This window comes from Podarcis filfolensis (assembly GCF_964270895.1).
Source record: "Podarcis filfolensis genome assembly, chromosome: 7".
NCBI lineage: Eukaryota > Metazoa > Chordata > Lepidosauria > Squamata > Lacertidae > Podarcis > Podarcis filfolensis.
This window is the reverse complement of record NC_139603.1, coordinates 10,670,336-10,696,207: the sequence shown is the minus strand read 5'-3', so window position 1 is coordinate 10,696,207 and position 25,872 is coordinate 10,670,336. Positions and strand designations below refer to the sequence as shown.

At 41.5% G+C, this 25,872-nt stretch overlaps 1 protein-coding gene across 1 annotated transcript in view; it reads left to right on the top strand.

Annotated features, from left to right (window-relative positions):
• The window catches only part of GABBR2 (gamma-aminobutyric acid type B receptor subunit 2), a 291,693-nt gene that overhangs the window by 170,199 nt on the left and 95,622 nt on the right, over positions 1–25,872 (top strand). The window contains exons 9-11 of the mRNA XM_083624623.1: positions 18,726–18,806; positions 21,981–22,131; positions 24,065–24,197. Of these exons, the coding sequence (XP_083480749.1) occupies positions 18,726–18,806; positions 21,981–22,131; positions 24,065–24,197 (365 nt within the window). The remainder of the gene's footprint in view (positions 1–18,725; positions 18,807–21,980; positions 22,132–24,064; positions 24,198–25,872) is intronic.

The window sequence follows — 25,872 nt, the reverse complement described above, 5'->3', positions numbered from 1 at the left end:
GAGGAGAGTCCTGCTGTCAGAATATATGCCAACAGGTAGAGTTAATACTATTCATGATCAGCAGCATATTGTGGCAGTTCATTAAGACCCTTCCCCCCCCCCATGCTCCAAATAGTTCATAATTTAATTACAGTAGTTTTCCTTCAGTCAACATATTTACAATAGTTACAAAGATGAAGCAAGCCTTGTCTCTATCAATTTAATTTCTTCTCTTTCTTTCTCTCTCTCAGGCATCTGACTAGGAAGCAATTCATGTAGAAATAGCTAGAACTAGCAAATTCATTAACAGTTCAGGACCAGCTGACATACATTCTTTTCTTCAAGTGTAGTGCCAGCCAGCATAGAAGTGCCCGAAAAATTCTCTTATTTAGTAAAACTTGTCATGAATATTAGCTTCATAATAGTTTGGCTCCAAGGAGACACCACAGGGATGGGTGGACAAAGAAGATTATGTATGGTCTATGTAACTTTTGAAAGAAACACACACACACACACACACACACACACACACACACACACAACTACTGCAGTTGCTGCATAGTTTGAAAGGCAAAGTAGGGCTTTCTAACAATGAAGTGGCATGAACAGGCAAAATAGAGGCAATTTTAAATCCCCATGGTTGGTAGTTAGGGACCCTCCCCTATCTTAAGCACATGTTGTAGTCCCTACGTGTTAATATTAAAGCTCTTCCACTGAAACCAAGTGGTCTGGATCTTGCTCAGCTATTAACCATTGAGTTAGACTTCCAGGAAATGTGATAAATAGAATGAAGTAGCTCAGGCTGAAAGAGCAGATGTTTGGATGCTATGCAAATTAAATGCTCAACCATTAAAATATATTTAGATGTCCAAAGAGAAGGCCAAGTGGGACTCTATGACTGTATTTTTTATATATTAAAAAAAAAAATCTATTCCCCAGAAGCTCTACCAAATTTAATAATTGTAAGGGGGGGGAAATAGTACTCTCAAAACATGTTTGACAAAGCTCCTTTAACTGCATATATCTTTTTGGATTATGTGTATAATGTTATTGGCATCTGTCTGTCTCGAGAGACAATGGAGCGCACCTCTGGGGGTGAAGTCTGTGTTAGCAGCACTAAGGTGACCTCTCTGGGGCACAAGCCTTGGCAGTGTGTATGGAGGTCCTGGGCTGCCCAGATGATAAGACCTCCTCCCCTCTTGGCCTCACTGATGTGGTCCAAAGGAAAGCACAGCAATATGTTTGGCATCAGCTTGGTCGTAGGAGTTGCTGGAAGGAAGCATACAAGGCACCATCCAACCGTCTTAGGGACTCCAGTCCAGATTTGTGTAGGGTTTACTCTTTAGCCTTTTCCTCTCCTGAAGATATAGTGCCCCAGTTACATTCACGAACATAATGTGCTCTATTAACTAGGTAGCCCCAACTACTATGAAGCTCTGTGTGTGCATGCAGGAATTCACACAAACATGCAAATGAAATGAAGGAGAATTTTGTTTGTTCCAAATTTTTAAGTGAACAGACCTAATTTGCACCTCTCAAAGCACTATGCAGATTGGAATAAAAGTATATTTTGGATTTCACACCTCTCTGAATTTTGCAATACAGTTCTTGGCTGCAAAGTTGTACCAAAATGAGTTTAGAATATGTATTATTTAGGGTAAATATGTTTAGTAATATGCACATTGAGGTATCATGCGTAAATACTGTAATAAAATACATTTTTAAATACATACTTAAATGTGAGTGTGTGAACACGCATGCCTACTGATAATCTGTCCTCCATCAGGGTAAAATATACTCCTAATTCAATGGCCACAGCCTGCAAAATTTGTGCCCCCCTCAAAGGCAAATTGACAATAAGAAGAGCCCCGCTAGATCAAACCAAACACCCACCTCTTTCCTACAGTTGACAACCAGATGTCTATGGGAAGCCCACAAGCAAGACCTGAGAGCTATAGCCCCTTCTCATTGCTGTTCACCTAGCAGCTAACTTTCAGAGGCATACAGGTCCTGTTGCTGAAGGTAGTATAGTCATAATAGCTAGTGTCCTTTTGCAGCCTTATCCTCCATGAATTTGTAGAATTCCCTTTCAGAGCTGCCCAAATTGGCGGCCCTCACCAATCCCTGCTTTAGACTATGAAAAAGGTTGCTGGAGTAATGACGGGTTTTAATGCCCTTTTAAAATGTGTTTGGGAGGGGAGTTGTTGTTAATATTAAGTATTTTGTGGTTTTATGTTGTGGTTTTATGTTGTAGAAGCCCTGAGACCTGTGGGTATAGGGCGACATAAAAATTTAGTAAATAATACATAATTTTAATGGGGACACTGGGAAGAAAATCCTCACTGGGTATAGGGCGACATGAAAATTTAATAAATAATGCATAATTTTAATGGGGACACTGGGAAGAAAATCCTCATTGGCCTCTGTTCCATCTCTCCCCATTCATCTTACACTTTTCCCATAGCCCCACAGTCTACCTTTTGTATAGTCTTCCACAGGAAGCAGCATGTAACATTCTCCTCCCTCCCCTTCCTGGACCATCTGGTCTTTTACTGAGAGAGAACATCTGGCACTGGGTGGGAGAGATGGGTCAAGTCAGCCCAATAGGTCAGCTGGAGCCAGGAGTTCTCTCTGACTTGGTAACTAAGCCAATGGGTTTGTCCCTTTGCAGCCATGTGACTGTACGAAGCAAACATTCCCTTTTAGAACTGATAGCTGTCCTATTAGGTAGATCAGATTTAATCAACAGCTGCAAGTGGTACTTAAGAAAATAATCACAGCAAAGTGGGTCAGCGGAATTCGGAAGTGAGTCAGGCCTTTGGGAATCTTGCCCAGTCATTTGTTTTAATGAATACCCAAGGTTTTAAAGCTAGCTTACCAGTTTTAATCAGTGGCAACCCATACTGTGCTGAAGTACCCAAGTATAAGCAAAAATGATCATGAACCAGTAGTTCATAGAGGTAGGCTCTTTGACTGCAAGCTGTAATGGTTTTCCTTTGTGGTCTGATCCTATGAGGTTCATGGCCTCATATCTTTTAAAAGAAGCAATAAATTTTTTATTATTTGAATCACATTGCGAAGTGCTTACTTGTGTACACATTTTTTTATATCATTATTTGTCTTGTCCCCATTCTGCATATAATAAATAATAAAGGATTATGGGGAAAGTAGTTTAACAGGGGTGGGAAAATGACTTTAGAGGGACATATTTGGGCATATGCTTATCTCTCCCATTGAAATCTGGGGAATGCAAAAAAAACAAAAAAAAAAACCCTAAAATTGTCCTATCAAAATACAAAGTGAGCCTTAGCTACTACTAAGATGCACAGGTGTCTAGGTATCTGTCGAAATGTCCAGAATTTCTCTCTCCCTTTTTTTCTTTTTTTCTTTTGGTACATTCCAGAACATTCATCAAAACTGAAGCGGCTATTGATTTTGGCAAACTGATATTCAGTTAAGGTAGATAAAAGATGAATGGAAAATTGGGTCCTGTTAATTAAATACAAAAATGTATTTGTTTATTCCATATAAAAAGTGTTGCCTTGCGGTACTTTTATGGTTAATTTAAATTTATGAGACTATATACATCGTAAATTGAGCCAGGGCTCAACCCTGTAACTTGTTTTCATTCTCATTTTTTGACTTAGAATATACAATACATGTATTAGGAGTAAATATTTATTTATCTAGCTGTTGATGTTTCATCATTTAGTTGTGTCTGATTCTTCGTGACCCCATGGACCAGAGCACGCCAGGCACTCCTGTCTTCCACTGCCTCCTGCAGTTTGGTCAAACTCATGTTAGTAGCTTCAAGAACACTGTCCAACCATCTCGTCCTCTGTCGTCCCCTTCTCCTTGTGCCCTCCGTCTTTCCCAACATCAGGGTCTTTTCTAGGGAGTCTTCTCTTCTCATGAGGTGGCCAAAGTATTGGAGTCTCAGCTTCAGGATATGTCCTTCCAGTGAGCACTCAGGGCTGATTTCCTTAAGAACTGATAGGTTTGATCTTCTTGCAGTCCATGGGACTCTCAAGAGTCTCCTCCAGCACCAGAATTCAAAAGCATCAATTCTTCGGCGATCAGCCTTCTTTATGGTCCAGCTCTCACTTCCATACATCACTATTGGGAAAACCATAGCTTTAACTATACGGACCTTGTCAGCAAGGTGATGTCTCTGCTTTTTAAGACGCTGTCTAGGTTTGTCATTGCTTTTCTCCCAAGAAGCAGGCATCTTTTAATTTTGTGACTGCTGTCCCCATCTGCAGTGATCATGGAGCCCAAGAAAGTAAAATCTCTCATTCCCTCCATTTCTTCCCCTTCTATTTGCCAGGAGGTGATGGGACCAGTGGCCATGATCTTGGTTTCTTTGATGCTGAGCTTCAGACCATATTTTGCACTCTCCTTTTTCACCCTCATTAAGAGGTTATCTAGCTACCACACATCCTAACCACTATTTTCCTCTTAAATATAATTATTGAGTTTGTGTCTCTGAACTGCAAAAAGTCAGTTTCCACCATTGCCACTCCCATGCAGCTGAGATAAGGACTTTGGGCTTTCTGTACAAAAGGACTATGGGTCATGGGGGCCCTTTTTAATTATTTAGAATTTATGTGCTAGTTATAGATAATATGGGGACGCAGGTGGCACTGTGGGTTAAACCACAGAGCCTTGCCGATTAGAAGGTCGGTGGTTCGAATCCCCGTGACGGGGTGAGCTCCCATTGCTCGGTCCCAGCTCCTGCCCATCTAGCAGTTCGAAAGTACGTCAAAGTGCAAGTAGATAAATAGGTACCACTCTGGCGGGAAGGTAAACGGCGTTTCCGTGCGCTGCTCTGGTTTGCCAGAAGCGGCTTAGTCATGCTGGCCACATGACCCAGAAGCTGTATGCTGTCTCCCTCGGCCAATAAAGCGGGATGAGCACTGCAACTCCAGTCGGTCACGACTGGACCTAATGGTCAGGGGTCCCTTTACCTTTACCTTTACCTATAGATAATATGAGGCTGTATCCACCTATTTGGCAGTATATGTCTCTTCGAATGTCAGCATGATGTGTGTAAAGGCAAAACTGAAGATGTCATCCAGTGTATCATGAGTTTAACATGGTTTGTTCTTTCTGGTATGCATTAATGAAGCAGATGGCTATCTTGGAAAGCCTGTTACAAGAAGAACACAAATTAAGGGTTCTTCGATTAAAGTTATGATTGCGTTGCCTATGAAATTTTAATTAATAAATTCCAGGGTATAGTATCCAACTAATGCTATGTGCTTGTTTAAAGTGGAAGGTAGATAATTAAAATGCATATTATTTAGATTTTGGCTCATGCAATTTTGCATTTAAATAAGCAGATATAATTGCAAAAGGACTAATGAGTGGAAAACAAGTTTTCTGTAAGGAAAAGAAGGAGGCCCACAGTGCCAGATTAATGTTGTTAGATTTATTTTATTCAGAATTGATGGAGGTCTTCCACGAAAGCAATATTTATGAACAGAAGCTCTAAATTTGATTCTAGTTTATACCAATCCACATTTTGCCACAACTAGTTATACATAACTGCCTGTGAACCTAACCTGGATCAAAGAATCACTGTAACCTGGTTCTGTTCCTCCATCTTCAATCATCTCTTGGTCCTGGGAGACAGTGGAGTGGGGGGGGGGAGGGGCAAGAGGAGAAGGTGTGGAAGTCCTTGATTCTCCACCAGCCTGACCTCTCTCTCCTTCCTCCTTGCACCTGTTCTTGAGCTTGTTTGGAGGTTCTAGCAGGGGAGCGCAGCTATCGTATACCCTTGACCGAAGAACGGTACACTCCTTCTATCTGGGATGGTCGTCCTCTTCCACCGAGCGCGCAGCTTCGGGAGGGACGCACATGGAGCGGTGAGGGAGGAAGGGGACACCCGCCTAGCCAGCCAGATCAGCCGAATCAACCCTGGCGATCAATGGGGTGACAGATGTCGCAGCCAGATCGCCCTCACACCCCCTCCTTGCACCTGTTCTTGGCTCTCCAATCCTGTAGCTTCTTCTGTCTCTGACTCTCATCTCCTGGCTGTTTCAGGCTCCCCCAGATCACTCATCCCTTCTTCCAAGTCAGTCTCCAACCCCCGCTCTCTATGGGTGCTCACTCATCAGTACCCAGTACCCAGTACCACACACCAGTACCCAGCCAGTCCCTGATAATACTTCTGTTAACGCAGCCTAGAATAGTTAGCCTTTTTTGCTGCTGCATCACACTGTTGACTCGTGTTAAGCTTGTGGTCTACTAAGACCTCCTAGTTCTGTTTCACATGTACTACTGGCAATCCATGTGCCCCCCATCTTATATTTGTGCAGCTAGTTTTTTTCTGCCTAAGTGCAGAACCTTAAATTTGTCCCTACTAAATTTCATTTGGTCCAGTTCTGCAATCTGTTAAGGTGATTTTGAATCCCGATTTTGTCTTCTGCGACATTAGCTACTTCTCTCACTTTGGTGTCATCTGCAAATGCAATGGGCATCACCTCAATTCCTTCATCCAAGTTGTTTATAAAAATATTGAACAGCTAAGGGCCTAGGACAAAACCCTGTGGCACACCACTTGCCACGTTTTTCCAGGATGATGAGGAACCATTAGTGAGCACTCTGGGTTTTGTCAGTCAATCATCTACCAATCCACTAACAGTTACCTCATTCAGTCCACATTTTACCAGCTTCTCCACACGTATATAAAGGAGGACTTCGTCAAAAGCCTTACTGAAATCAATATATCCTATGTCCACAGCATTCCCCTGAACCACCAAAAGACAGAGAGAGATTTGTCTTGCATGGCTTGTTTCTGAGAAACACATGCTGGGTTTTAGAAATCACAGCATCCTTTTCTAAGTGCTCACATACTGACCTTTTAATTATTGGTTCTGGTATCTAAATAAAGCTGACCAGTCGCTAGTTATATGGGTCTTCTCCCCCCCCCCTTTTTGAAGATGGATACAGCTTTTACCCACCTCCAATTTGCAGGGACCTCACCTGTTCTCCAAGAATTCTCAAAGATTATAGACAGAGGCTCTGATTTTTCTTATTAAAATATTTACAATATGCTACATGCACTGAGGGCACTGTGGCTTGTATATTATTCTGCACTAGTCTACAATGCAAATTCTCCTTCCTTTCCCTTCCCTGTGTGACCCCAAAATCTGTTCCTAAGGCTTGTCCAACTCCCTGGAGCAGATTTTGAGGGTGCAAGGGGGACAGGAGGGAAAAGTTCTGTCACGCAACCAGAACTCAGCGGCACATGTGGAATGGTTAGTGTGTTCTCATGGAAAATTAATTAAAATGCATTAATATAGTTCTGCACCCAGGTATTTAAAAATATCCATTGCATGTTCCTGCTAGGGTGAACCATCAAGTTCACAATGTGAAAATCTGAATTATATATTTGAACTCTCATTGAAATGTACATCTGAGTGCTAATACCATCTGTCTGCATTGCATTTTTTTCAATGGGGTGGCATTCCGATGTTCTTCCAAATGCTTAAACAAGCTGTTGAAAATAAATTTCTCTTTAAGCACATCTGCTCGATTTGATTATGCATTCTGGGGTGGTCTTAAATGGGGATTGTGGGCATTTACAAATTTTACAAATTCTAAACAGACTGCCTATATTGCAAAAAAAATAAAATCCTGATAAACAAGACTTGACATGTTGTTGGCTGCTTTAATTTGATGTGTCACCTTCTCCACTGCAAATAAGTGCCAAAAAGATTCATAACATGAATCTAAGCACATTAAGACACACACATACTTACAACACTTTTAAAAGTTTCTGTAGTTTTATTTTTAATGTATCTGTGCTGGCATTCATTTACTTCCAGCAATGGGGTACCAGCTACTTAGATCCTGCACCGTGGAACTTAGAGTTTCAAAATAATATTCTAAATATTATTTGCAAAGTGGTAGCAAAATCCACAGAAAAGCAAAGATTTCATGGCTATCGCTGGACCGTTAAAGACACTGGAACATTATATGTGAGTCAAACCTAAGAATATTCGACCAACAAGTTATAATCAAGCTTGGCAAGGAATCCTTTCCTTATATTATATAATATATCTTACTTGTAGGCAAGCATCCTGGCGTTTTCTGACAGGCTGATGATCAGAATTAAATACGGGTAGCTCTAGGCAATTAGCTTTACAGTTGAGTGCTGAGTGCTCCAAACAAAAAGGCATTTTTGTGAACTGTAAAACTTTTTCTTCTCTGTTCTATGCGACATACAAATGTAACCTGCAGGAAACAGTCTGAAGATACTTCACTACTTGAATGCTTTTCTTCCTATATTTTAGTGAACTTTATATGATTACTAATGACTAATAAATAGTATTTATACTGGGAACATTGCGTTCATCCAGTCCTACTGCAGACTGTGAAAAGTAAGGGGGGTGTGAGCTGAAGAGATTCCATATAGCCAGGAATGGGAGTGTCACAACTACATGTCAGGAGTCAACATAGCAACACACACAAAATAGATCACAGAAACATAAAATGTACCGTAGGAGTGTGGGAAGCTGCCTCATACCGACTCAGACCATTGGTCCATCTGGTTGGGATTGTCTCTATTGACTGGTCACCACTACCCAGCGACTCTTTCCTCGCTCCACTTGTCGGTGCCAGGGATTGAAACTAGTTTTGAAATTGAAACTAATTTTATTATTTATACCCTGCCCATCTGGCCCTGATGTACAGATGGCCCTGATAGCAGCCCAGTTGTGTGCTCCTTACAAAATACAGGAAAAATACTCCTGAGCATGCAGTCTGGACTTGGTAGGCAATCCCCGACGTATTGCCTGGTCAGTTTCATGTGGTGGAAGACCTACAGGTATAGGGCATTATACATACTTAATAAATATCATCATCATTATCAAAGAGAGTGAAATATACTCGGAGTTGAGAGTGGATTTCATGCTCTTTATTCAGCTCATAGTGGTGAGGAGGAATGGAAGTTCCCCCAGAATGTCTGCTTTATATACATTATTTACACAATGGGCCCCACGTGATTGGCTAATTCCGGGATTCTCCTGTAGGCCAATCAGGTTGCGGATTCACTTCCACCTGGAGCTGGATTGGGTGGCTCCTGTGGACCAATCAGACTGCTGCATTCTGAATCCTATTTTTTTGGATCAATCAGACTGCTGCTGCATTCTGAATCCTATTGTTCTAGGACCAATCAGAGTGCTGCATTTTGGATCCAATTCAATTCAGTACATAACAGAGAGTGAACAAAGAAGCTTTACTTCCTTCTTCACCAGAGGTGAAGGGATGTGACCTGAGTCTAGGAATACAATTCTGTGGTCTTAACCTGTTCATGCATTAACTAGCCCTAAGCTTGCTGGTTATATTTTATTGCAACTTCCCACATCTTTGGTGAGTTAATTAATAACAGGGAGAGCACTGGAAGCGGGGATGTTGTTGTGTGTTTCATCCTGGCTTTGGACAGGGAGAAGGGAGGTGTTCTGTTGAGCCTCCCACATGCTCAAATATTTATTTTCTTCCCAAGCCCTTCTTGCAAGAGGGGCTGGACCTGACAGGCTGCCATAGTAGATACCTTGAGGAAGATGTCAGCCCAATGCTTGGCTTCAGTGAAAAGGTGGATTTTATGCTAGGAAGTGATAGAAAAGGAATTGAAAATGAAAGACAGTATCACAATGCTGTTATTCACAACCATAATTGGAATACAGTGTACAGTTCTGGCTGCCTGATCTCATAAAGGCTATTGCAGAGTTCAAAAAGGTTCTGAAAAGTATGATCAAGAGATGGAACCCCCCCCCCCGATGAAATATTACAACATTTTTAGTTTTGAGTATAGATCAGTAAGGGGGTAACATGATAGAGGTATATACAATTATGCATAGTGTAGAGAAAGTGGACACCTAAGTTCTTATGCTTCTGTTCTGAGAAGCCTTTTAACTGCTAGATGATGGCCTGGCCCAACTATTTTTTAGATAATTCATTTTTGCAGCAAATACACTTGCTGAACCACTGTCTAGTGCAGAGTCAAGACCCTGAAAATAATAGAGGGTATCCATTTATCCTTTAGGTAACAAAAATTGTGTGTGTGTGTGGTCTTTCCCATTATATGGAGGATCACAGGAGATGACACTTGCAACTCTCCCTTCTTGCCTGTTAACTGAAGTGCTGGAAAGAAACTGTTTTGTTTCTGATTTTTTTTATTGTAATTACTTAATCTTCTAGGCTAAAGCCAGAAATAGTTATGCAGTGCAATGTTTCTGCCTGCTGCTGCTCATCTATCATACACCCTCTCATAACTAATCCTTTTGATCACAAGAATCTTCTCTTCTAAATCCGTTATTTAATCTTTGTTGCCAGTGGGAAATCAACAATGGCTGAGTTGGTGCAGGAGCAGGTGGGGAAGTAGTTAATTTTATTTACAGGCGAAAAGAGCTGCATTGTGTAGAGCTATTGAATTGTGTAAAATATGTGATCTGGATGAGATAAATTTGTGATTTCAATGTCATGCTTTCCCATTTTTAATTAGTTTTTCAAAAAAAATTGATCATAATTTTTTTTTTTAAAATGGATCAGTGTTGCTTCAAAATTAATATGTACAAAACTTTTCCTTAGATCTGGTGCATAGGTCTAGAACTAGGGTAGTTTATGACAAAATCCAAATACTAATAGAGAAAATGCATTGGTTGCAAACTGCTATTTTCTTTGGCTATTGTAGTCATTCCCCACATCAATAACAAAGATCATACTCTTTGAAATTCTATATTCCTTGCTTAGATGTTATTTAATGTAGGATTTTTAGATGGTAGCATGAAAAGGTGTGTTGTTGTTTTGTAGGTGTTTTCTAACTTTAAAGTAGACCAATGCTGTTTTCAGAGAGCTCTTGAACAGGATGTTGTGCACTGATGTTCCAAAATGGTAAAATAATGCCCAAAGAATAGTTGTTTCTGGGTGGCCTGTTAGTTTATGACAAAGCTATTTGTATTCAAGCGTGTCTGCCTAGTTTCTTGGGGTACCTTGTTATGAAATCCCCAACAGTTTAGTAATGAGAATGGGGTACATAACTCAGCAGTACTTTGGAACAGAGTATGACTACAGCAGCCAAAGAAAACTGCAGTTTGCAACAAGATGAAGAAACAGCCCATCTGCCACTTTTGTGGAATTGTTCACTAAAATGTCTTCCTTTTTAAGGGAAAATAACCTTGTCTGCAAGTTAAAGGCTAAAATGTATGAGGATGCATATTGCTATTCTCACCCTGGTTCTCCAAAGAGTGAGAACCAGGGGCACATCACTTAACCCTGGTTCAGTTTTCCCTTTGAAGGAGGTTACTGGGCGTTTATGGCACTTTTAAATATTTGAGTTTATTTACAGACTGAGTATAAGTGGAGGAACAGTTTAACCTTCCAACAGGCAGCCAAATCCACTGCCCAATATCAGATCTGCAGGTGGGAAAGAAGACTCCTTATCTGGGTTGCAGAGCCCAGAAAGTCAGCTCTGTGTCGCACTTGAAAGCTGTAGTCTGTTCCTTTGCTTCCTTTCACAAACACTTAAATTGCATTGTCCTTAATGGGGTGGGGTAAGTATGGTTAACCCACATTCAGAAGACTTACGTGAGATCATGCTATAAAAAACAATCTCCCTGTCAAAAAAAATGTACCTGGCAACATTGTCGTGGAGTATTAAAGAACATTTGACATAATTCTGGCCCCACTAATTCTTCCCTAGCTAAACTAACATTGTGAGCAAATGGTCTCTGAAAATTCTCCACTCAAAGCCAGAGGCATTCTTGTTGGGAATGGTAGGAGAAGACATTACTAAGAATGGCCAGAAATTGTTCTTATATGCAGCAACAGCGGTGAGGCTATTGTTAGCCCAGGTTTGGAAACAACAGCAAGTACCAACAGTAGAAGAATGGTGACAGAAGGCAATGGAATATGCAGAAATAGCTAGATTAACGGGGGAAATTCAACAACAGGGTGACGAAACATTTCAAAAAGAATGGGGAAGGATAAGGTGAAATAGTGAAACCAGTAGAATTGAAATAAACCTCATAATGTGAAATACAAAGAAAATTTCTGGATAAAGAAAATAATAAAAAGTAAAATGTACAAGGTGACTAATGTAACCAATGGTAGTTGTAAATGAATATAGACAGACAATAAGAATTGTCTATACAGGAGGATTTATTTGACTATAGACACTCTATGGACAAATACGAAAGAAGAACAATAATATACAAAACGGATGAAGACAATGCGAAAAAGTTAGATGTGATATAAAAGGCCAGAAGAGGGAAGGAGGGAAGTCGGCTCCTGGGAGCAGGTGTAAATGTGAAATGTAATACAATATGTGTATGTGGAGTGTACAAATGAAAATCAATAAAGAATATTATGGGGGGGAAAGAGAATTCTCCGCCCAATTTGCGAGCAGAAAAATGAGGGTTATAATTTCAATGAATTTCTCTGGGGGAAGGGTAAATTCTCAACAGTTTCTCAAGGGTAGAGCTTCTCTCTTCCCTGGTTGTTTTTGGTTTTGCAGCTGGCGCAAGACCCCAAATTTGTTGACCCAAAAGTTGATGAGCTTTTTTTCCTCTCCCCAAACCCCCCCCCCCAAACACGTGATTCTTTTATTGACTTGCATAAGATCCAGGACAAAGCGTCGCCTTTTGGAAATTCCTCTGGGACGTCAATTCCGCCTTTGAAATCCCAGTAATGTCTGGGGAAATCTGGACATATGGCAGCCCTAGGGTATGGGAATGGCAGCCACCCCACTGTCAATGGTGAATATTTAGAGAATTTCTGAAAAGTGGCCTTCTTCCAGGGAGGTGAGAGAAAGGAAACTGCTTTGAGGCTGTTATTGGTTTTACAATGAAGCAGTGTATAATTTTTATGAAATAAACCAGGCATCCCCAAACCCGGCCCTCCAGATGTTTTGGGACTACAATTCCCATCATCCCCGACCACCGGTCCTGTTAGCTAGGGATGATGGGAGTTGTAGTCCCAAAAAATCCAGAGGGCCGAGTTTGGGGGTGCCTGAAATAAACAAACATACAAACAAAAATCATACATTCTCTCTAAAGCGAAATCATGAGGAACAACACTATTAAAGACAGAAAACTCTATAGACAGCAGACCTTAAGGGTATATCTGTTGGTATCAGTATCACTGAAATAAATATGTCAGTGACACTGAATGTTGAAATAGGGAACTAAAACTATTACAGCCTGCTATATCCTGAATTTTACAAATACCATTGTATCCTCGAAGGCTGGTCAGTTGCTAGTCTTTTCCACTCATATTAATGGAAAACTAAAAATATATATCTCAATAGGCCCGCAGATTTATTCTGCAAGCAGTTCCATTTCTTACATAGGCCGCATGCCCAACAATCTTTAGGAGAGTAAAGCCCTGACCCCTCCATAAATTGGATTTTTTGGTGTGCTTTGCTAGAGATCTGTGAATTCTTTCCCTGAGAACTTCGGGAAGAAGGATTGACAGTTGAACCATTCTAGAATTTGTAGCTCTGTGAGGGGAACAATGTCCAGCACCCATAACAAACTGCTGTTCCAGTGATCCTTTGGAGGACGCCATGACTATTTAAAGTGGCCTCAGTTTGTCATCAGAACCCAGACTCATGGTTTGTCTGTGTTTTGGAAATTTCAGTTCCAGGATTGCTGGCATATCTGTGTGTGACTTAACAGGTTGACACAAGTGGGGGAAGTTACAATTTTCCATATGAGAATAATGTGCAGGGTTTTTTTTCTCTCATCAAAAAGCTCCCCCCCCCCCCGAGTCTGATAGTGATTCTACAATAGGCAGTAGAAATACTTTTACCAGCAGACATGGAGTCTTCAGTTACAAAGAAGGGTTCCATATTTCTGATCGTTGTGTAATTAGTTGCAGCCATTATTCTTAGTTTAGAATCCATTATATTGGTGTTTAATTAGATCTAATGGGAAGTGTTTTCCATAAAGGAAAACAATGATTTGTAATATCTTGCTTATGTGGTGAAATTTATTATAAGGTTGTTAACAACGTTTCAAACAATACGGTGCAAGTAAAGGGTTAGCTGTGAACCAAAGTGACTTTTGTTCTTTCCTGGAGGGAAATGTTAGAAGCATGCATTATTTTATCAAAGGCAGACTAGCAGGCTGCAAAGTGTCAGTTAAACTGTCACTGTAGCCTATTGTCAACAAAGGGGTTGGCTATGCTTGGGGCAGTTGCGGGTTTTATATTCAGAATCAAAGGCATCAAGGGGGTGTTTGGTTTTGATTGGTCATTTAATGGATGTTCTGCCTCATCCTATTGGCTCAAAATTATTATAGGCAAATAAGAGGGTGGATTGTCACCATAGCTGCAATCCTGAGAGGAGGAAGTGAAGACCAAGTTGAAAACTATGTGTAATTTCCTTTGGAGTGTAGTGAGATCTGGGCTTACTGGGGAAACAAAGGGACACAGTAATTGGTAAGGTATTGATTAGAGAATGGAACTATAACCTCCTGAAAGCGACAATAACCAGTGCTGTTTAAAGTGAAACCACAAGCCTTATGAGTAAACAAAGGTTGCACTCCATTAATACCTCTAGTAACAAACTTAATTCATTCTGGAGGCCCGTTCATAACCTGAAACTGTTCTTAACTAGAGGCGTGCTTTCACCAGTGAGGCCTCTTGCTGCTGCTGCTGCGCCGCCGACACATGATTTCCATTCTCATCCTGGGGCAAAGTTCTCAACTCGAGGTAACTCTTCCAGGTTAGCGGAGTTTGTAACCTGAGGCGTTGTAACTTGAGGTACCACTGTATTGCGAAAAAAGCTTCAATAACTGAATAATGCCTCCTCTTTTTTTTGCCTGTTTTGTCCCTTGTTATAGCTACTGAAGGATGTGGGTGGCGCTGTGGGTTAAACCACAGAGCCTAGGACTTGCCGATCAGAAGGTCGGCGGTTCAAATCCCTGCGACGGGGTGAGCTCCTGTTGCTCGGTCCCTGCTCCTGCCAACCTAGCAGTTCGAAAGCACGTCAAAGTGCAAGTAGATAAATAGGTACTGCTCTGGCGGGAAGGTAAACGGCGTTTCCGTGCGCTGCTCTTGTTCGCCACAAGCGGCTTAGTCATGCTGGCCACGTGACCCATAAGCTGTACGCCGGCTCCCTCTGCCAATAAAAAGAGATGAGTGCTGCAACCCCAGAGTCGGCCACGACTGGACCTAATGGTCAGGGGTCCCTTTACCCTTTACCTTTATAGCTACTGAAAGGTGAACTGGTATAAGAAAACAAAAAGGTTTTGAGTTATTTGTTGGCAATGAAGACAAAGTGAAAAAAGAGGGTCAAAGGGTTTTAAAAGTGGCTGAATACCAATAAAATAAAATAAAAGCCGCCGCCCCCCTTTTGACCTTCTAGGCCATAAAGGGAATCGGTAGCTGCACGGGGTGGGGAGTTTAACAAAATCCAGGCCTGAGCTGCCATAATCTGAAACAATCTCTCTCTTTTGTGGGCTATAACTCTGGTCCATTATGTTGACCAGCTGTTTGGTGCTGAGATGCTGTCCCACCCAAATAGAGGGCAGCCTGTTGACCCAACTCAGTAGAATGGCAACACAAGCTGTAAGACTCTTGGTCTCCCAGAAGTGGCAGGAAGGGGCAGGAACATTTGGGCCTAATTTTTCCTATTGAAATCAATGGGACATTTAAAAAAGAAAAGAAAACCTGGGGCGAATTTTGGTTAGACTATGGCCATAGTATTAACACTGGAAATTCACAGATGTATTTCAAACTGATATTCTGCCTTACTTTTACTGGTTTTGTTAACTCTTTCCCCGTTTCCACTTAATTGCAAGAAGGACAAGTACTTCAGTTCAGTTAAAAAACAACAACAAAACCCACAGAGCTTTCCCCTAAAATGTTAAGCTGATACATTTCGTTATTGTCTTTCTTTACTTTATCATGACTGACAGCTTTACCATCTTTATCTAGTAACTGGCTCACTGGAATAACTTTTATTTCCTCTCGATATGCCTAAACATTTCTTATCTCTGCTGGCCACAGATGTCTCACTGATATTTTTAGCTCTTCTTATCAGTTGTCTGGCAGGTAGGAAGTGCAATTTTTACCCAATTTTATCATACATTTTATCTCTCTCCCTTTGTAGTAGTATTTATAGGTTACTTAGCTATTTTGTGTCTTAGTCAGTGTGAATAAAAGCACCAAGGTTTTTTAAACCTCAGTTTAATTATCCTGAGGGAAAATTCACAGCCCTGCAGAGGAGCTGAAAGCTTCCAGATGCTGTTACATGCACCTTGAATTGCCACATTTCCCACCAGCAATTGTTCTTGTTCTTGGTTGCATAACAATCCCAGCTGATATATTATTCCCTGCAACTTTACAGGAAGTATCTACTAGTATAATAGCCTATAACTCTGGAAGCAAGATAGGGATATGCCAAAATGAGGGAAATAGAGGAGGAGAGATTGAGTTAGAATTAGAATCCCAGGGAGCGGGGAAGTGAACCAAGAGGTGAATTTTTTTCCCCTCTTCATGGTATGCACCCCTCCCTATCTATATAGCAACAAATGCCCATGTTCAGATCCTTTGCAAGCCCCAGTTCCAGACTCAAGTCCTAAACAGAAGCACTCCTATCAGGGGTTTGGAATACAGAGACTGTGAAATTTTGTTATGGGTTCCCGCTTGTTTGTTTATACTCCAGCTCCTCACAGCTCCAGCTCTGGACAGCCAGACACCGACTTCAACCCCCCTGTTTTCAACTTAAATCTCCCTTCCTGTCTTGCTGCTTCACAGACTTCTCATGACTGATAAATGCTATCTCTCCCCAAATGAAAACGAAGTACAGCCTCCCTATTTTACCTGCGCAATTTACTGTTGTGAGCATGCCTCGTCGTTGGAGAAAGGGATGCCCTGAGCAGTGATTCACCCAGAAGGGCAGTGGGCAGCCTCCACTGGGTAATTCTGCCTCATTGGAAGTGACAGAATGTATCAGAACTTACCCTGTTGAGGTCATTTTGGAGAAGGCAAGGCAAGAGCAGTTAAGAGTCACAAAGACACAACAGGCAGCCTTCCTTGTGGGTAGATTCTTTGGGCTCACTGTACCCATTTAAGCAATTAAATGTATTATCACAGCACCTTTCTCTTACTGCACACCAGCATGAATACTTGGGAATGAATGTTGTATCCACACTACAGACATTCTGTGCCACTAAAAATATTAAGAACTGAGATCTGACGAGGCGACAAGAATTCTGCAGATACCTAGACCAAAAGCAACTTACAACCAAACAAATAGACAATAAACACTGTGATCCAGATTCAAAGTGTTGCTATATATGCCGTATTCCAAACCTTCAGGAATGGCCTCCAGCACAGTACAATAAGCTCTAGTCACCAGGGGGTTACGGAGTTGTGAATATGGAGGTCTTGTCATGTTTGTGCCTTATATAACCAACTTGTTTAAGTCTAATTGTTGCGTGAAAGGGGTTAAGACCATAAAGTAAGTTGCCCCGCCAGTCTTACCTCACCTTGGGAGGAACTATTGATTTCTCCCAGTCTACCTGAGAAGCTCAGTGTGTAAAGACGTCTGAGCTGATTGCTCCAAGCTCAGACTGCATGGCTCTAACAAGCCTCTCTTTGAGTTCCTATACCAATAATTTAGGAACATTCACCCCTGTAACTAAGCCAAGTTTCACTGCTTGTGCAACCTTTTCTGAATGTTCTATGGAAAGCATGAATCTGACCTTTGGAGAGTAAGTAAACCATTTTTAACATACCAAACATAGTCCTTTTTCTATGCCAGGGGAAGAAAATGTAGAAGGAGATATTTTAGAGGGCTAACAGCCTATATTTCCATGCTTTACTTTGCTGCATATGTCGTGATTTTAAATCTCTGGTGGGGTACTCACACCAGAGTACTTGCCCCAAACCTGGATCTTGGCATCCAGGGAATTTTCCTTTATATACTGTACATACTTTTTCCTTACCACCAGCAATGCACTCAGAAGTACTTATACACACTGAACAAATCCCAGGTAAACTGGGTTCCTAGTTCTGTGGCTTAGGAACTAGATGTCAGGATCAAAACCCTTGGCTAGATCAATTTAGCCATGTAGTTTTGGTGTCTTGTGGTTTTAGTACGGTTGTTGCCTGATTAGCTGTGATGACAATTCCTGGCAAGCCTGCATAGGCTTGCAATGGAGCTTTTCAGATGGTGACCTATTACTTTAGCTTTAGGCTGTTCTTGGGGTTTTGCTTGTTCTTTATTCCTCCCTGTCACTTTACAATCCTGCCCCTTTGCTTGCTTAGCCCTTCTTGGAGATTTGAAATGGTTGTCAGGACTACCACTTGGCTTGCTTGTATGTTGGATTTTCTTGTAATGGCTTGGGAACCCCATAATATGCACACAGTTTTGGGGTTTCCTTCTGGAATGCACTCCAGCCATTGGTTTTCAGTACAAGTTTGTCAGCATTCCCCTGAGACTCGAAAATTAATTAATAGCCAGAAGAATTTTAAATAACATTGGGGGTAGCGTAATACAGTATAAGCTTGCAGTGCTTTGAATTGCAGTAACTGCTCAATATTGTTACCAGCGTTGCTTTAAAATTTTGCCACAACTCTAGCTCCATTTAGCTTCTCTGAGTCATTTCATATGCTACCTCGATGGCAGGTACAGCAACAATGCGAGAGACAGAAAGGTAAATATAGCACCTATTAGAAATGAAGAATATGTGAGCTGACATAAACAATCCCATTTGTTTGTTTCTCCACAGACAAAAAGGAAGTGAAGGTGGGAGAATATAATGCTATACTTGATTCACTGGAAATGATTAACAACACCATCAAATTCCACGGTAAGGCAGGAATATTGAAGAGAGCGAAGGAATGATACCCTAGCTTTCTGTATAATTTTTATGTCACATGGAATGCAGCAAACAGAAATGTTTCACTACTGCCACAGAGTAAAACCGGCTCAATAATGTAGTATTTAGACTGTGCCGCTTCAGACTGCAGGTTAGTATGCGTGGAATATTTTGTAATGATCCCACATTTAAAGGAAAAGTTCTTTAGTACATCAGGCATAGGCCTCCCCACGAGAGAGAGGCATGCTGGGAGCTTCTTGTGTAAAGGAACATTCAAATTTATGGCACCTATAGGCTGAAGTGGTACAGTCTGGAATCTACCACCCCATTCTGTGCAACCAGCAAACCAGCCCTTAGGTACTGTATTTTTTGCTCTATAAGACTCACTTTTTCCCTCCTAAAAAGTAAGGGGAAATGTGTGTGCGTTTTATGGAGCGAATGCAGGCTGCGCAGCTATCCCAGAAGCCAGAACAGCAAGAGGGATTGCTGCTTTCACTGCGCAGCGATCCCTCTTGCTGTTCTGGCTTCTGAGGTTCAGAATATTTTTTTTCTTGTTTTCCTCCTCCAAAAACTAGGTGCGTCTTGTGGTCTGGTGCATCTTATAGAGCGAAAAATACGGTACTTTCAGAGAATCCAGTCCAATAGACGTCGAGTAAATCCATATCTGTGCTTAGCACTTGTGCTTAGGTTCAAATCCTTATCACAAAAGGTGCAAGCATAAACTATTACTCTTGCAAAATATGCATTCACCAGACTCAGAGCTCCACCCACCCCACTCTCATCTCCCCCCACTGCAGGGGGGGGCTAGTTTTAATCAGCCGTAAAGGGAAGCATCAAGGGGGCATGATGTTAGGTGTATACCAGGCTTCCTCAACTTCGGCCCTCCAGATGTTTTTGGCCTACAACTCCCATGATCCCTAGCTAGCAGGACCAGTGGGCAGGGATGATGGGAATTGTAGTCCCAAAACATTTGGAGGGCCAAGGTTGAAGAAGCACATTTATATTAAACACTCAGCATTTAAAAGAGTTCACTTACATTATCTTGCTGGTTATATCTTGGTTATGATGCACAAAGCCCTATACAGCTTGGGTCCAGGCTGACTGCAGGACCTGCCCGACTTTGAACTCAGCCCCACCACACGACACAGGTATGTTTGGTGAGGTCTGTGGAACTCCCTTCCACAGGGGAGGCAGGTCTGGCCACCTCTGCTTTCCTTCCTTGTTAAGACAGCCCTGGGGCCACTCATTGGCTGTTGGGGCAGAGTTTCCTGAAAGTAAGTGTTTGTGCTATCTGCTCCTTTTTAAACAGTTTTTGTTGTTTTCCGTGTTGGTTTCAGTGGGAGTTACTTGTCTCATTCTTAATTATTTATATCGATTGTGTGTGTTTTAGGCTGTGTTTGTTTTAATTCATTCTATGAGCTGCCTTGGGTCCCAGCTGGGAGAAAGGTGGGGTGTAGACAGAAAAAAATATATAGCAATATTTAAAGGGTTGTCCACATTGGGTAGGTGTATGTTAATATTTTACCCATCCACCCACGTTTCAGATGGAAAAATTTTAAACCAAAAAAATAGTGGGTTGCCTATGTCACACTTGAGTCCATGGCAGAGAGCAGATTTGAACTGGTGCCCTCCTAGTTCACAGGAAAGCATTTTAGCCACTAACACCATAGCTGTCAACTTACAGATCTGAAAATAAGGGACCAGCAGCCTCGAAAATAAAAGATCAGCAGCCAAAATAAGGGATTTTAGTCAACCAGCAGCCAAACGAAGCCTCAAGCGGTGGTTCCCACAGCGCAGCAACCCAGCAAAGGGGATGCAGCAAGGAAAACCACCGTCACCTCTCCGCTGGGAAGCGCTGAGCAAAGGCGAGGCCCCAGGCAACACAGCCAATTTGATCGGCACAAGGCATGCAAGCTCCACCCCCCAGTCGTTCTTAGACTCCTTATTGGGTGAGCAACGCAGCCAAGCAACACAGTTGGAGCCTCCTTCCTCCCTGGCCGACAGGGAGGGAGGGAGAGGAGCTGCTTCCTTTGAAACCCAGGAAATTTACGGGACATCATTAATCCGGGACAGCAGCGGGAAACAGCGCTGGGATAAGGGAGTTTCCCACCAAATAAGGGACGGTTGACAGCTATGACTAACACCAGCCTGTGGGAGAAGGCTCCTGTGTGGTTCCTGATGGTTGCACAGAAACTAGATTGTGTGCATCTTCTTCTGCTATAGCAGCACTATGGGAGGAGCAGTACTGCCATAACCTCTTTCCTATTTAAATACTAATGGTGCGTCAGGCATTGAAATTTGTCTTTTGGGGGTCCGGCCCTACCATGCAAAAATGGTGTACAGCTTTTGCTGTCGTTTCATCCATGCTATCTACTATTTCCTTAGACTAAATCAGGCATGTCCAACAGGTAGATCGTGAGCTACCGGTAGATCACTGGATGTCTGTGGTAGATCACTGGTAGATCACTGGCTCCCCCAAAGAAGCTCAACAAGTTTATCTGCCCGAAGAAAAGCTCACCATTTTTGCCCTGAACTCCTAAAAAACTGGGCTTTCCTCCTCCCCAAAAATACCTCAATCAATTGGACCTGAACCCCTCAAAACAGGGGGTTGAATATTGCCAGTTTTTAACTCTGTGAGTAGATCACAGTCTCTTGGGAGTTGGCCACCCCTTGACTAAATAAAGTAATCATTTGAACCACATGACTTTTACCGAGTAAGGTTGCCATGGCAGTTGTCATTCTCTGGAATAATTTAAAAAATGAAATACATATATGTCCACAAGCAACCGAGAATACTTAGGTCATTTCTCAGTGGTTGAGCACATACATGTATTTTGCATATTTCCCATGTTTTGCCTCTGACATCTCTAGTTGAAGGATTTGAGGTGGTGATACTCCTGCTGTCCTGCTGAGCTGTATCTTTTCTGCACATAAATAATGTGGAGCAGAATATGTGTATATGAATATGAATATACTTCATATTGTTTTGTAAAGCCTGCAGTACATCACTTTGGTAGATAAAGGTAACTTTAAAGGACCTCAGTAAAATTAATTTATAGAAATCGAATGGCAATAGGGTTTGGTTTTGCTGTTATTATTATTTGCTGTGGTTTATTTCTCACAAGGGTATAATGTTGACTCTTTCTTTTCTTGCCGACATTTCAGGGAAAGAACCACCTAAGGACAGAACAATCATCCAAAAGCAACTTCGCAAGATCTCCCTGCCTCTTTACAGTATTCTTTCAGCACTCACGATCCTGGGAATGATAATGGCCAGTGCTTTTTTGTTCTTTAACATCAAAAACAGAAATCAGAAGTAAGCAGCTACATATTGCCCTGTTCCCTTCCCCCTCTCCATTGTCTCTCTTGTGAGTCCTTTTAATTAGGACAATTGTCATTAAGAGATCACGTGGTCGGTATTTACAAAGTTAATTGGAATGATCCATTCAAAGTTACTCACTACTTAAGACTGCAGTATATTGCATTTCCAGGGGAGGCTGTTGAACTGAACTCAGCGGGACTTACTTTCAAGTAAACATGCAGTTGATCGGAGTGGGTGTCTTTTTTATTTCAGAGGAAGAACTAAGCACATACTTAAATCTCTTCCTACAAAACTGATGTATCATAGAAGCGCTTACCTTTGTTTGGATCATGCCCAATTTTATTTTATTTTATTTTAAAAATTCTGCTTAATTGATGTTACTGTACAATATCTTTGTGTTGGAACGTTTTATTAAATCCTTTTATTCTGTTAGATCAAAATTAGTGTTTTCCACTGTGTATTATTAGCATAATCCCCAGTTAATTAAACCACTGTGTAACATAAGGAGTTGCTTTAGTGAAGGAGATCAAAGACATTTAACCATAATAATGCTCATCTAAACTTATTTATAAAGCAACACAGAGATTTGCATATTTCTACAATTCTACACATAAAGCTGCTTCAGTTATCTTGCCTAAGATGGTTCATTCTTAAGTTTCACCCAGACAGAGCCATTCAGGTGTGCTGAAATAGTGCACCCAGCACCTGCAAATCACTTAGGGGTTATCCAGCCCTTGGTATTTTTCTTTTCTGATTTTATTTTGTGTGTGCATGCGTCTTTCCATCCACCAACATCATTTTCTTTTTCCAAATTTGTTTCTCATGGGGCATACATTTCAATCTCAGTGTATAAGCCTGAGTTCCCAGTCCATGAATGAACATAAAGTCTTCTAAATGAATAATTGAAAACATACACAGTTTTTAGAAACAACTGGTTAATTTTGTTTACATGTGACTGTTTATTTGACATTTGGTGACTATGGGCTACACGTATTCTCATGTTCTTGCTGATATTCAGCTTTAATACCATGTATTTATGTTCATTTTTGTTCTAATTGATCTCCCTTTGTGGGGAGGGTATCTCCTCCGCCCTGATTCTGTTTTTGTCCTCCCAGCTTTCTTGTCCCAGACAGCTATGAAATGAACTACATAGTGTGTTACAGGACTGGATTTCATAGTGGTGGTCATTGTTGCCGCATCTGTTAGGATCGTTCTATACTTGTGTAGGACCTTGGTAGAGACACATGCCCGACTGGCATGTTCTCTCCCTCCTGGTCGATCGTTCGGGAGCTTCAAAAGCTTTCTTCAGTCCGAACATCACAGCGACTGACACCAAAAGGCATTAGCACGCTTAGGATCCTGCAGAGTATTGGCGGTTCGCGTAACAGGCTCATTAGCTCAGCATGTTGGCTAAACTACGTTTATTTACATATAATACACTCGGAGCATTCTAACTTAGCTCCTTCCTCTTTCTCATCAGAGAGCAAAGACAAAAAGAACAAAGGACAATATTCCCACTTCACAGAACACAGTAACAAAAAACGTCCTGTCTCTGTCACTTCCCACTCTGTGGAATGAAAACATACACCGTCATGTGATAGACAACAATCTCATGACTGCAAACACGGAGTAAGAATCCTAACATCCTCCCCCGATTCATGAACCATGTTGTAGTCATCAGTGTAACTGCAACAAACATACAGATGTCATACACATAGTATACCCCTGCATCACCCGTTCCACCCTTGGAACTACCTGCAACTGGATAGCCTTGGGCCTTACCATCTTGCACTTCTGACTAGTCTTGGCATCATAGCTTTCCTGACTATGAAGAAGTTTCACACCTGGCTAGAGGCTCAACACAGGTCTTAGAACCCGAAGTCTTGGGTTGCTTTCTCATGATTGTCTTCCGGTCTTCTCTCCACAGGTTGATAAAGATGTCCAGTCCCTACATGAACAACCTCATAATTCTTGGAGGGATGCTCTCCTATGCATCGATATTCCTTTTTGGCCTTGATGGATCTTTTGTCTCCGAAAAGACGTTTGAGACGCTTTGTACCGTAAGTCACTCTGAAACGTTTTAACCGAGATGCTGTTGTTCATGCTTTGTGTGACACAAGGCATCCCATGTACTATGCTCTGGTTTTGGTACTGTTAATCTGCACAAAATAGGCTTTCGGTCTTGGGAGGAAACAGGATTCTTTTGGGGCCAGTCAGCCACAAGACTGAGAAATATGGAGCACTTTCATGAGTTTTCAGTGAATGTTTAAACTCACAGTTTTGAAGTTTAGGTGTGGTATTTAGGGAGGGAAGGATTCTGTGTCAAGAAGATGGTGATCAGGTGTTTTCTCCAAGAAATGTTTCTGTGCAGCAGTGATCTAAGTCAGGCATGTCCAAAGTCTGTTTTGGGGGCCTAATCCGGCCCGCTGGGCAGTTTAATCTGGCCCCTGTGGCAGTTTATTTCCTGGGGTAATATCCTAAAAAAATCCTCAACAAGTTCAATCCTAAAAAAAGCTCAACAAATTTGGGGTAAAATCATTAAAAAAGCTCAACTTCAATCTTTAAAAAAGGTCAACAACTTTGGTCGGCCCTCACGGCCCTTCACTTCGTCAAATCTGGCCCTCTTTGAAAAAAAAGTGTGGACACCCCTGATCTAAGTAATCTCACATTCTGCTCAAACTTTCTCATATTGAGGAAGGGAAGTTGGTTAAACATTTGATTGAGCAGAAAGCTGATGTGACCCTGACAAGCTTGGCTTCAGACTTTTGTTTTCTGACCCCTTTCAACCTGGCCTAGTTTCAGGATGTGTGCGAATATGATGGGCCCAGAGGTATAAGAAGTTCAGGGTATGTCTTTATCTCCATGTCCTTTCTCCTAGTCCTCTCACTGGCTTGATATGGTAGATCAATGCATTTTGGTGAAAATCTGAAGTATGACTCCATTGTGTGACTAAAGTATGTTGTTGGGTAAATCTGTCTTATTAAGATAAGCCACCATTAAGACCAAATATAATTGCTGCATTTTGAAATTTGATTACAGTAATCAGTGTCTAATTAAGAACAACTGGTCAATTCAATATTACTAATACATTGTACATGAACCTACAGTCGAAAGAGGAAATGGCCGACAGCTTGAAATTTCAGCCACAATACCTGCCTTAAGACCAACTTGAAAGCAGTGGACCAGATTTTTAAGTTTCAAATAACTCTTTGTCAGAGTCTTAAGAAGTAATGACTCCTCTTCTTTTTATGAATATAAAAGCCAGCTAAAAGCCAGTCTCTAGCACTAATCAGAACTCATGGGTCCCTTGTAAGACAGATAGCAGAAGTAAAGAAAAATGTAATTTTAGCAAAGTTGAGGAATGGAGAATTTGCTAAATATAGAGCCATATCACCTAGTAGTTGTGGGGCATGGTTTCTTCCCACACCAAAATAATGTCTTGAAACTTTGCACTTTGTCTAAGTAAACTGAGAGTCCTTTTATGGTGGGGGTGACATTGCCTGAGGAATGTTTCCTAAGTTACTTATGGGGGGGGGGGATCCTGGAAGATATTAGTATATCATAGGCCATACATAAATTCTAGGGACTTGAGTGATCAGGAACAAAATGGAGGAGGGAAAATGAAGGGCATCATTTAAAAGCATGGGAAATATGAGAAGACTGTCTAAATTGACAGAATATTCAGTCCATGGCTCCTCTGTTAGTATATATCAGCAAACTATGCTTGAATTTAAT